Below are 13,239 nucleotides of genomic sequence, written 5' to 3'. Positions count from 1 at the left end.
CAGCAGCAACTATCCAAGTTCAGCTGGCTGCTATTTATAATTTTCATGTGGGAGAAATGGGTTCCATCCTTATGTCCCACAGGTTATGCAAAGCTTTCCTAAAAGGTACTATTCTCTTGAGACTCCCAATAAGAGAACCCACCTCCTCCTTGGGATCTAAACTTAGTCCTAGCTGCCTTAATTATTCCTCCTTTTGAACCGGCTACTACTTGTTTTCTAAAATTCTTGACTTGGAAAACTATTTTCTTAACTGCCATTACCTCAGGTAGGAGGATATCAGAATTACAAGCTCTATCCATTCGTCCCCCTTACTTAATTTTTCACAAAAATTGGGTTTCTCTCAGAACCAGCCCCTCCTTTCTACCAAACGTTTGCTCAGAGTTCAATCTGAATCAATCAGTAGAACTACCTGCATTCTTCCCTAATCATGGGAATAAGGCAGAAAATAAACTCCACCAATTGGATGTTCATAGACAGTTACGTTTTTACTTGCACAGGACAAAAGAATTCAGAAAATCTGACCAGTTGTTTATATCCTTTGCAGAAAACAGAAAGGAAACTTCAGTCTCAAAAGTAACTTTATCAAAATGGCTTTCAGGCACCATCACTTATGTCTATAATTCACAGAGCAGCCAGTTGCCAGGAAAAATTCGAAGACACTCAACTAGGGCCTTGTCTGCCTCTACTGCCTTTCAGGCTAGACTGCCTTTGGACTCAATTTGTGCGGCAGCTACGTGGGTTAATCCCCATACCTTCATCACTCATTACAAAGTAGATGTGGCCTCCTGGAACAGAGCATCCTTTGGTTCCATGGTCCTGAAGAGTCTATTCCATTGAGCCACCCAAGAAGAAGGTGCTGGGGACGTGGTCCCAACTAGCAAGAAGGGAGGCGAGATAGGACAATATAACATAAAGAAGTTGTGTACTCACCATAATGTTCCATGATTGTTGTCCTTGATCTCGCCCTCCTTCTTGCATCCCACCATCCTTCCCCCCTCCTGGAAGATCGAGAGGAATTATCCGTCATTTGGCTACATAGACTGCGATTCCTTTCCTGCCTTATGAAGTTGGATAGATTTATAGTGCTTTTACTACTATCTTGGTGGGATATAATATATATATATATATATATATATATATATATATATATATATATATATATATATATATATATATATATAATTTATGTACATGTCTTGCTATATTTGGACATTATAGTCTAGTGTTATGGGTTATCACAAACAAGATCTGGGTAACTCTCGCTAGGTATGTTGGGATAGGGTCTAGCCTCGAGCCAGTGGAAGCTCTGGAGCTTTGGAATGCGGCTGAGTCGGAGCCGAGGATCGGCTCCGAACCAACCAGCAAGAAGGAAGGCGAGATCAAGGACATCAAACATGGAACGTTATGGTGAGTACATAACTTCTTTTTTTTTTTATTATTATGTAACATGTAAATGTGGAGCTTTTCTTCCTCAGCCTGTGCTGAAAAGGGGCCTTGCATAGCCTAGTTGGACTATCTTGGTAAACAAAAGCAAGCACGCAAAAAAAATAAATAAATTTAACGTTTGGCTATCCAGATGAGTGAGCTGGTCCATGAATCCCTTTTAGTCACAACCTGGGCAACAAGACAAAGACATCAGGCCTCAACATACATTTATAAGAGATGCAGTTAACTTACTGATTAGATAAGTTTTTCTAATATACATCATTAACTTAATAAATGATTTAACAAAAAAAACTGTGCTATTACAATTTCACTTCATATGCAACAGTTTTGAAATTTACTCTACAGTAAACTGAAAAAATATAGAGAGGAGATATAGCAGTGATATAAAATGTGGTTGTATTGTAATATACACAGATTTGGGAATCTAAATAATATATAAAGCATCAAACAAAACTGTATATTCCTAAGGGTACAGGATAACTGTTTTTGTGGATATGCTGCAGAAATTCTTGCACAGTTATTTTGATTTTGTTTTGATGAAGACTGATGCAATATTTGCAGTATGCACAAAAGTAATTTCAGCTGGTTATTACAAATTATGCAGTAAGAAAATTTGTTTAATTCCTTAATGTACTTCAAGGGGAAGTTATTTTAGCCTAAGTAATTGAAACAAGTACATTTGAATTTCCTGAGTAAATGAAGGTCTGTTTTTCTGATTTCTTGTGGGATATCATTCACGCTTGCTAGGGCCACTTTAGCAAAGCTTTTTTTTGCTTATGGTTAAGGAGTAGTGGAGTCTGAGTAGATGGATACCCTCTTGGCTTTGCAGAGAGAAATCTTTTGCTTTTTTTTTTTTTTTTTGTGGTGATGCAGTAAATTTTGTTGAAGAAACATTGCTCTTGCTATTACTAGTAACAAATTTGTTTTATGTAAAGTTGTGCAGTGCTGTTACTTATTGTTTGACAGAGGGACATAGCTGAGAATTTTGTTTTTGTTTGCCTGCAAAAGTTCATGTATTTTGAGAAGAAAGCCAAGTAGATGTTCATCGTGTGACACTGCTGCAGTCATTACACTTGGGTTATCCTGCCATCAGGTGGTTCCCCAGTCGGCCTGAGTTCCAAAGTCTTGGTGCGGCATCTGTTGCTGTCGCTTCTTCCCTGACGTCAGTGCGCCAGGGGGATATAAGATGCAGCCGACGCCATTTTCTTCAATTTTTCTTGCCCCAGATGTCAGGTGCCCCCAAATAGGTAGGCCTTTCAAATTGTTAGTAAAATATATAATAGAAAAGCAAACAACCATTTTTAATTACCAACAAATACTCCCTTTAGGAAATAAGGGTAGAAGACCTAGGTATGTACCAGAAAGTAAGAGGGGAAGGAGGGAGGGTAACCTGGACTGCAGCAGTGTCTACACTCGAACATCTACATTTATGGTAGGTACAAAACTGTACTATGTTTATCGTGTGACACTGCTGCAGTCATTACACTTGGGTTATCTTGCCATCAGGCGGTTCCCCAGTCGGCCTGAGTTCCTAAGTCTTGGTCCGGCGTCGGTTGCTGTTGCTTCTTTCCTGACGTCAGTGCGCCAGGGGGATATAAGATGCAGCCAACGCCATTTTCTTCAGCCTTTCTTGCCGCGGGGTGCCCGAAGCAGAAGCAGTTCGCCAGCGCCAGTCGGCCTACTCCTGAGATTTTCATTCTGAATCCAGAACCGAAGTCTTCTAAAAAGCTAAGTACCCCATTGGGGAAACTTTTTTTTGCCTCAGACCGATGTCAGTAAAAGTTAATAATTGTATTTCTTGTGGGAAGCAAATATCTCATAAGGATTTTCACTCCTACTGTATCCCATGCCTAGGCCAAGACCACAACGTCACTGGTTGTCGGTTTTGTGCTAGGTTTAACAAGCGCACTATTAAACATCGGTTTGATTTTGCCCGACGTTATTTTGGCAGAAAATTTAATTGCACCATGCCGTCGGAACTTCCGACAACCGGAATTCTTAAAAAGTGCAAGGACAAGGACAAGCATCCGAGGCCCAAAATTGATGACTAGGCCTCTTCTAGGCCGGTCGCCAGTTCTTCGGTTATCAGCGAGGCGCCTACGCAGCCCCTGACGACCACTTCAGTAGAACCACAGACCGCCTCCGACTCCCACGTGGAGCTGGCTGGGCCTTCGGACACTCTTGGTATTCAGATTACCAAACTTAATCTTACAGAGGGAACCAAAGTAGCTGAACAATCCACAGCTTCAGAGGGTGTTTTCAGACCTACCCAGTTAACCATTAAACCCTCTGTTAAGTCTAAGCCTCCCTTAAAAGCAGAGAAACAGACACAGCTATCTCCAGGGCAGGCTTCCATGCCTAAGAAGCAAATGTTAAAAATGGCCGAATACCTAATCACCCTGATCAGAGGGTCCCAACCCCCTCCAGATAAAAACCCCAGACAGGATGCAGACTATGAATCTTCAGACCAGGTGTCCATTTCCCCTGACTCATCCTCAGACCTAGGGTATTCCTTACCCCCTTATGAGGATTCTTATGCTGAGGAATCTATCCCATCAGCCTCTCCGCCTGAGGACTACTCCTTTGGGGAGACCTTACATACCATGAGGGAGCATTTCCACTGGGAAGGCCAGGATTACTCAGAATCCAAGAAAAGGCTCAGAGACTTCCTTTTATTGCCTCAACACAGACCCCTTGCTATTCCGCCAGTGTTAGATATTGTGGATGATGTATACACTGAATCCAGCTTAAACCCTGACTCCTTACCACCAGCCCCAGTTAAGCTAGATAGATATTACAGAGTCCCTGACTCTCACAAATTTCTATACAAAAGCCCTGTTGCTGACCCTGAAACTATTTCTCAGGGACCCGAAGGGATTAAGGCCTCATCAGCTAAAAACCCAGTCCCCTCTGACAGAGATTCCCAAGCATTAAACAGATGGGGCAAGAAAGTTTATACATCTGCAACTTTAGCCATGAGAGCCTTGAATTGCCAGTTTCACATGCTAAAATATCAGCAATTTTTAATGTCTCAGTTGAAACAAAAGATGCTTCCAGATTCAGATTTTCCAAATTCAAAAGAAATGCAGGATTTATTGCATGCAGCTGAACAAGTGGGAAAACATACTTTGCAATGTGGTTTTGATTCCGTAGAGGCCTCCTGTAGAGCAGGAGTTTACAGGCTCTGTCATTAGAAGGCATGGTTGGTTAAAAGAACATACGCTACCAGATCATGTTAAGGCCAAATTATTGGATGCACCTTTGCAGCGGGATGTGTTGTTTGGAGTCAAGGCAGAGGAGGTATTAAAAAAGATGGAGGATAAGGCAAAATCTATGCAAACTGTGAAAGATTTCTTACAGGTTCAACTTCCTCGTTTTAGCAGAAATTGGCCAACAAAAAATTGGTCCTTTCCAGTCACAGACAGACCTCAAATGGGCAGATACAGACATCCAAGAGGTAGAGGTCAGACAAAAGGCCCTTACAGACCTCGACAATGGAGTACACCAGGCCAGAAAGAAGGGGAAGACAGGCCTCAATCTTATAAAAAGCAGTCTCAATGACTTTCCACTACAGCTGCCAAACAGCTCTCTCTTGGCAGCCCCCTTAGGAGGAAAACTGGCTCTTTTCTATCACAATTGGCATTGCATCACCAAAGACAAATGGGTTCTCAACATCATATCTCAAGGTTACAGGCTCCACTTCCACACTCTTCCAAGGTTAAAAGAAATGCCAAATCTGCCACCAAATCAATGGTCAGAGGCTCAAAAACAAATTACAGCACTCATGGACATGAGAGCTATTCAAAAGGTACCACCACAAGAACAAGGACAAGGATTTTACTCAAGACTCTTTCTGGTTCTCAGAAAGGACAAAGCCTGGAGACCCATTCTGGACCTTTCTTCTCTGAACACTTACCTGGATATTCCGAAATTCAAAATGTTGACACTACAGCAGCTTCTTCCCATGCTGGGCAAGAAAGCTTGGCTCGTGACTTTGGACCTCAAAGAGGCATACCTGCATGTCCTTATCAGACAAAACTGCAGAAGATACCTCAGATGTCTAGCAGGTTCAATGCACTATCAATTCTCTGCACTGCCCTTTGGCTTATCTACTGTGCCCTGGGTCTTCGCAAAGTGCCTGGCACCAGTAATTGCATTTTGCAGGCAAAAAGGAATTCAAATTTACCCATACCTGGACGACTGCCTAATCCAAGCAGAGAGCAAGGACATTCTTCTAAAGCATCTGGCGTACGTAAAAAAAGTTAATAAGTTGCCTGGGGTACACAGTAAACGAAAAGAAATCAAAACTAGTGCCCTCACAACAGATAATATTCCTGGGTGCCAGCTTAAACACAACGGCCCAGATGGCTTATTTGACACCAGACAAGCAAGGACAACTGACTCAGTATTTTCATTTAATGACAACAAAGACCCAACTCCCTGCAAGAAAAATTCTGCAGGCCTTGGGCTACATGGCATCTTGCATACTACTAATTCCATATGCCAGACTGCATATGAGGAAACTACAATGGTACCTAAAGAGTGTATGGTCTCAACACTGTCAAAATTTGGAAACAGTTCTAGCACTAATTCCTTGCCTTCAACAGGAGTTTCAATGGTGGGCTCAAGCTTGTCACCTCAACAAGGGGCAGCCTTTCACTCAACCGACAGCCAGGCAGACACTGACAACAGATGCATCGGATTACGCCTGGGTAGCACACATAGCAGGAAAATGTATTCAGGGCGAGTGGCCCGCAGAACAAAGACATCTCCACATCAATCAAAAAGAGATGCTAGCTGTACAAAATGCAATTATATCTTTCAAGGACCTGCTACATCCAGGACAACTCCTACTAAAGACAGACAACACCACAGTTATGTGGTACATAAACAAGCAAGGGGGCACACGCTCATACCCCCTCTGCAGACAAGCCGTGACCTTGTGGAACACAGCTGTAAACTACCAAGTTCATCTGCAGGCACAATTCCTGCCAGGAGAGAAAAACACACTGGCAGACCTAAGCAGAAACATCTTGGATCCTCACGAATGGCAATTGAGTCCACAAATATTCAGAATGATAGCACAAAAATGGGGGAAATCAGACATAGATCTGTTTGCATCCCCAATGAACTGCCAACTACAGAAATTCTGCACAAGGAGCTACCATCCACAAGCATGGAAAGTGGATGCCCTCTCATTCAGCTGGAAAAAACTACAAGTATACGCTTTCCCTCCTTTACCTCTCCTTCCAAAGGTACTCATAAAAGCCAGGCAGGAAGAGCCATAGATGATCCTGATTGCACCAGACTGGCCACACCAGCACTGGTACCCAATCTTAAAGAACTTAGCACAAGAACCACCCTGGATTTTGCCTCAAATCCCACAGCTGTTGACACAACACAACAATCAGATACTTCACAGCCAGCTAAAGACCTTAAATCTAGCTGCATGGAAAATCCCTTAACCAAGCAAGCATTGCCTCTCTCCAAAGCTGTTATGGATGTCATTCCGGAGGCCAGAAGGCCCAGCACCAGGAAAGCCTACTCGGATAAATGGAAGAGATTCTGTGCCTGGAACCAAGCACACAGCCTTGACCCTCTTGTCCCAAACATTCCTCAGATACTTCAATACTTAACTGAGATGCTGGACAATGGCCTCTCCTTCTCATCCATCAAGATTCATGCCCCAGCCATTTCTGCTCATTACAACACGGATCCACCAATTTTTTTCTAATCCTTTGCTCAAACAGTACCTCAGAGGGGGCTAAAAACATGAGACCGCCCCGTAGAGCACCTACACCAACTTGGGACCTCAACTTTGTTTTGGAAAAATTAACTTTACCTCCTTTTGAGCCAGCTAACACAGCAGAATTAAAATACATCCCTTGGAAGACTGCTCTGCTACTGGCAATACCATCAGCAAGAAGAGTTTCAGAATTGCAGGCACTAATGGCAGTGGAACCTTTCCTCATCTTTCACCAGGACAGGGTGTCCTTAAGAACTAACCCTACGTTTATGCCAAAGGTGGTTTCAAGTGTGGCTCTAAACCAAACTATTCACTTGCCAACTTTTTATCCAAAACCACAGAACAAAGGGGAGAGACTACTACATTCCTTGGACATTCACAGACAGTTACGCTTCTACTTGGACAAAACCAAAGCTTTCAGAAAATCAGAGCAATTATTGGTAGCATACGCTGCAGGAGCACAGGGAAAAGCCATTTCAAAGCAGACTATTTCAAAATGGATAGCTCACTGTATACGTTTTTGCTATACCCACCATGGGAAACCTGTACCTAGCAGCATTAGATTTCACTCCACCAGGGCAACAGCCACTTCAACTGCCTACCTCAGAGGAGTGCCTACCAAGGATATTTTGGAAGCAGCAATATGGAGTTCTGTGTATACCTTCACCAAACATTACCATTTGCCTTTATATTCCAAATCCAGAGCTGGCTTTGCCACTGCTGTGCTGCAGGGCCTTATAGCCACCCCTAATGACCTATAGGTCCATCCTCCCTACCTCAGCTTTGGGATTCCACCCAAGTGTAATGACTGCAGCAGTGTCACACGATGAACATAGTACAGTTTTGTACCTACCATAAATGTAGATGTTCGAGTGTAGACACTGCTGCAGTCCAGGTTACCCTCCCTCCTTCCCCTCTTACTTTCTGGTATGTACCTAGGTCTTCTACCCTTATTTCCTAAAGGGAGTATTTGCTGGTAATTAAAAATGGTTGTTTGCTTTTCTGTTATATATTTTGCTAGCAATTTGAAAGGCCTACCTATTTGGGGGCACCTGACATCTGGGGCAAGAAAAACTGAAGAAAATGGCGTCGGCTGCATCTTATATCCCCCTGGCGCACTGACGTCAGGGAAGAAGCGACAGCAACCGACGCCGGACCAAGACTTTGGAACTCAGGCCGACTGGGGAACTGCCTGACGGCAGAATAACCCAAGTGTAATGACTGCAGCAGTGTCTACACTTGAACATCTACATTTATGGTAGGTACAAAACTGTACTTTATTGATAATGTATGTTAAAAGTCTGGACGGTAATACATTAACATCAGTAGTTTGTCTTGCTTCTGTAGTTAAGAGTTTGTTTAAAGTTAAGATAAGTTCTGAACTAAAGTAAAAATCATTCAGTTTGTACTCTGAAAGGGTAGCAGAAAGATGAAATAATTTACTTGAGCAAGTCAGTAATACTAATAGCCTTAATGATTCTGATGATTTTTAAGTCCGACTTACTGTTGGAAAAAAATGCTTCAGAATATGGACGGCAGACTTATGGACATACTCTATTGACTGAATCCTGATTTGATTTGAAGTTTTTTTGTCATTTTGCTATTTATTTATTTATTAAATAATTTAACTTTATATATGTGTATTTCTAGTGTAGTAGCACAAAACTTGTACAAAAACATAGGAAAGGTGCTGTATGTTAAATGAGGTACACTTCATTTGTTAAGAAACTAGAACTTATTCTTGTTCTGTTCATATCTAGGTAGCCCTATGGACACTTGGACAGCAGGTTGCAAGCACTGGCTATGTGGTGGAGCCATATCGAAAATATCCCTCCTTGCTTGAAGTGCTGCTGAACTTCCTCAAAACAGAACAGAACCAGGGGATCCGGAGAGAGGTAATGTAAAGTTGCTTTTAGGTTTTTACACAGCAATGAAATAAAGGTTGTAACTAGGGCAAATACAAAGTTACAGAAGTCTTGCTGATCTCCTGTTGCTACATTGGTAACTATTGTAGAGAATCAGAGGTCAAGGACTGGGTAGTAGTATTGCTATTTATTCTTCGCCCACTGAAGACCACCCTATTCCCCCCTACCTCACCAAATGTCAGCAATGAAACTTCAGTGCAGGTGATCTGAGGCACGAGTTACTCTAAAGAATATTGGTGACTTTTTCAAACTACTAAAATGATACATATGCCACTTTTTATCACGCGAAGTGCATTGTTTTGTGTGATGGAATATGGCTTAACCTAGTTCAACTTTAGGTTTATGTAAATGTTTATAAGTAAATATTTGTGCATAAAAAGAATAAATAAAATAGACATCAAAATCATATAGTAGTATTACACTAAAATTAAATGAGGACAAATGCACAAGTACAATACAGAGCATGAAATGAGGTATATAGGAAAGTTAATAAATTTAGGATGTTAGTTGGGATATGTGAGCCTTGGGGGACATTTTACAACTACTAAATGTCAAGTTCTTCTGACCTCCACAGAGACACTACGTTCCACAGGAGCTAGGTTTGATTGGTGAAAGAGTGTATGACAAAGATTTTTCCTAAATTCTTTTCCCTTCTGTGTCAGTCAGCTGTAAAGCTATACTCCCATCTGGAGCCCTTTTATTCTCAAAGGCATTAAGCTCATCTGCACCTCAGTGACTGCCAATCTGGGAAGGATGTTATCTAGGTAGCTATGAAAGAGTCTGTGCCCCTGCCAGTGCTTGGTTCTTTTGTCTACCTGTCATGACAGGGCATCTTCATTCTAACACTGTAAAGGTCTAGTTTCACCTCTGTGTACTGGATTGGTATGTGTTTCAGGGTGGACCTTAATTGTCTTAAGGTCTGAGAACTGCTTGGTGCCATCAGACGCCCTGTAGCCTTTTGTCAGTGATAGCATTAACTACAGAGGTGTTTCTATCATGGAACGTGCTAAACAGACAGGCACATATCCCAGAGACTACCCCTTCTCTAGAACAGACTCTCCAACTGTGAAGCAGTTCTAACTCAGTTCAAGTGTAACTTGGAAAACTTTATGGTGAACTGGAAAGTCACCTGTGGTTAGGAGTGTAATTTCTCTAATGGACATAGGCAGCCTGTAAATGGTTCATCCCCCAGGCCGTTGCTTGTAAATGTTTCATTTCCCAAGCCTCTGTGTATACTACAAAGGGTGTCAGAACTTGTCAGAGATTTGTGATACATTGCTTGGCTTAAAAAGGCCCCAGTGGTCATTAGCTTACACACACACACGTCCCAAGGGATACCATCACTGACTTAAAAGTGCCAAGCCCCCATCCTGCCATAATGGCCATTGTTTTTGTGCATATCCTCTGTTTAAACAGAAGCAGTGGCACAGTTTGGCTACCAGGAGCTCCCACACCCTCACCAAGGATTGACAAGCCCTACCCTCTGACCAGTTCTTTCAATGCTGAAGCCACTACTCAAACTCTGGTTGTCCGAGTTACAGTCAAGACTTTATCCTTCGGCATCACAGAGCCGGCAATGTATTCTAGAAGATTGGTTCCACGCCCTCAGAACTACCAGCAGCCCATCGGTAGCAGAGTAGAGGCTGTAGGCAAGATAGTAAGGCTTGACCAACCCTTTCATACAAGATTTAGTAAATCAGGATCAGATTTTTATACATAATGCAGGCATGAACAGGCAACCAGTGAGCTGGTATAGTGTGCTTGTAATTTGAAGTAACAGTTAGTGACCAGGCAGTGGAGTTTTGTATTGGCTGTAAGCAATGCAATTTATAGTTCAGAGTCCAGTTGCAGGGAGGTACATATTAAGCTTTGATTAAACCCAACCCATGCACAACTACAAGCCAGGTCACTGAGTGCTGTAAAGTACTTGAACTAGGCAGTACTCCTTAAGCAGTATTCCTTAGATGAAACCATGAAATCCTGTTGACAGATGTCAGCTGGTCCTTTACTGTTAGTTTGTCATCAAAGATGACTTCCAAGGTGACACTTCAACTTGAATTCAAACTTTTTCACAGACTGCAAGTAAAATGGGGGAAGCTGTGACAGAACATTTGATTTTCTGTGTGACATTTATAGCCCTGGCAACTATCTTGTCATATTTGTCTTTTAGTCTGTTACTATGCATACATTTGTGGATAATCGAGAATGTCTGCTGAGGAACTGAGGATCAGCATAGAGGAAAGGAGAACTAGAGTTGTGTGTCATCAGCATGATGATGGTACTGTTGAGACCATCTGGGCCATTATAATGTACACTGAAATTAACAGGTTCCTATTGGGCAGGATAAGAAGAATTAGCATTCAGACTAGCCACCTGTGAGCATCCTGAGAGCTAAAAGCAAACCAGTCCAAGAAAACTCTCTAGAGGTTGCAGTAATTTTGTAACTCTTCCAAAAGCATCTGATGGTTAGCAGCTTCATAAGTTGCCAACAGGTCAAAGAGAACCACAGATGAGTTACACTTTTGATGTTATGCCACAAGTACATCATTAAAGACTTTTGTGAGGGCAGTCTCAGAATTATGTAAAGTCTGAGATCCATACTAAATGGACCATAGAAGTTGTGTTCCTTAAGATGAGAGGCAAGGTGGATGTGTAGCACTTAATAAACACCTTACCAGTAAAATGAAGTTCTGCAGTAGGGTAGCAGCTTTCAAAATAGTCAGAACCCTGTGTTATTATTTTAAGAATTGGAGTCACTAAAGTCACCTTTTGTAAAAATGGAAAGGCACCCAACTCCAGAGAAGAAGTGTCGTCGTCGTATTTGACAGGACTGAGGATCTTCCAACAAGGTGGAACTAGCCTAGTGGAACACAAATCAAGTCCACAAGTTGACCAGCTTGAGACTAAAGAATAGTAATCTGGTACAGTAAACTCACTTCAATACAGGGTGGCAAGATCAGCCAGACCTCCACCATTCCCTTAACTTGAGGATGTTCTTGCACAACTTAGCTTAAGTGCATGGTACTAGAGGGGCTTGTATTTCAGGCCACAAAGTCAAGGCATCACAGTCTGCACATTTTTCACCCAGACCTTTTTATGAAGATTTGACTGGTCAGACTGATGGAGCACAGTAAACTTAACATTTTCAAAAGATGATAGATGATAGCTGTCCTTCTAATTAGGTTCAGGCTGTCTCTGAGTAAAGCAAAGCACCCAGCAATTCTGAGAATAAATAATTGCTTTTATGCTTGTGGTCTGATAACATTTAGGAAGAACAGAAAAGCAAGAATTAAAGGTGTTTAGAGAATGAGCTTACTGTACATCAGTGCCCTGAATGGAGAATGAGCATGCCTGGTGAAAAACAAGTCCGCCACTTCATAGGTAGGTACTAGGCTATCGGCCCAAGGGCCTACGTAAGCCTAGCCAGCAAGGTTCCATAGCATATGCCACCCAAGAAAGTTATTTTCCTGTGCCGCAGTCCAGCAGAGACACAGAAGTGATCCCTGGGGTGTATTTCCTAATTCCCATCCACTCATCAAGATTTTTCTTGAAGAGTTCTAATGAAGAACTTTGCTTGACATAGATGGGTAGCTTGTTCCAGAGTATAGGAAGTCTCTGGGACAGGAATCTATCCCTACAGCTTGTCCTGTTTATTGTGGTGACAAGGTTTAGGTCCCTAGAGCGTGTAGCTCGGTAAGATTGGGATTTCTTTAGGTGTAGCATGTCCAACAGCTCTGGGTTTGACATAGCTTTATATGTTAGGCAGAGATCACCTCGAAGTAGGCGATATGCTACAGAGTAAAGTTGGAGTTTTTTGAGGTGGTCAGTGTAGGGCATTTGCTTAAGGCCAGTAATCCTCTTTGTGAGGTACTTCTGTGGCCTTTCCAGCTGCTGCAGACGTCTTGTGAGGTACATTCGAAAAGGGGTGTTGTACTCTATAATGGGTCTAATGAGTGACGAGTAGAGGGGAACAGTGACCTTTTTTTTTCTGGATGAGAACCATTTTATGATGAGGTATGCCACGTAGAAGGACTTCCTGACTACTGTGATGATGTGACTATCAAAGGAGAGACTACTGTCGACCTGGGTCCCAATGTCTTTTATTACGCATTCGGTGTTAAG

The 13,239-nt window shown here is 42.3% G+C and overlaps 1 protein-coding gene across 2 annotated transcripts in view; it reads left to right on the top strand.

The window, feature by feature from the left end:
• The window catches only part of MTOR (mechanistic target of rapamycin kinase), a 4,577,509-nt gene that overhangs the window by 811,533 nt on the left and 3,752,737 nt on the right, over window positions 1-13,239 (top strand). For both annotated transcript variants that reach the window (XM_044063218.1, XM_044063219.1), the window contains exon 17: window positions 8,953-9,087. In XM_044063218.1, coding sequence (XP_043919153.1) covers window positions 8,953-9,087 — 135 coding nt within the window. The remainder of the gene's footprint in view (window positions 1-8,952; window positions 9,088-13,239) is intronic.

The sequence above is a fragment of the Protopterus annectens genome, chromosome 2.part1 (genome assembly GCF_019279795.1).
Source record: "Protopterus annectens isolate FY-2018-M chromosome 2.part1, PAN1.0, whole genome shotgun sequence".
NCBI lineage: Eukaryota > Metazoa > Chordata > Ceratodontiformes > Protopteridae > Protopterus > Protopterus annectens.
The sequence above is the reverse complement of the archived record's forward strand: the minus strand, read 5'-3'. Positions and strand labels throughout refer to the sequence as shown.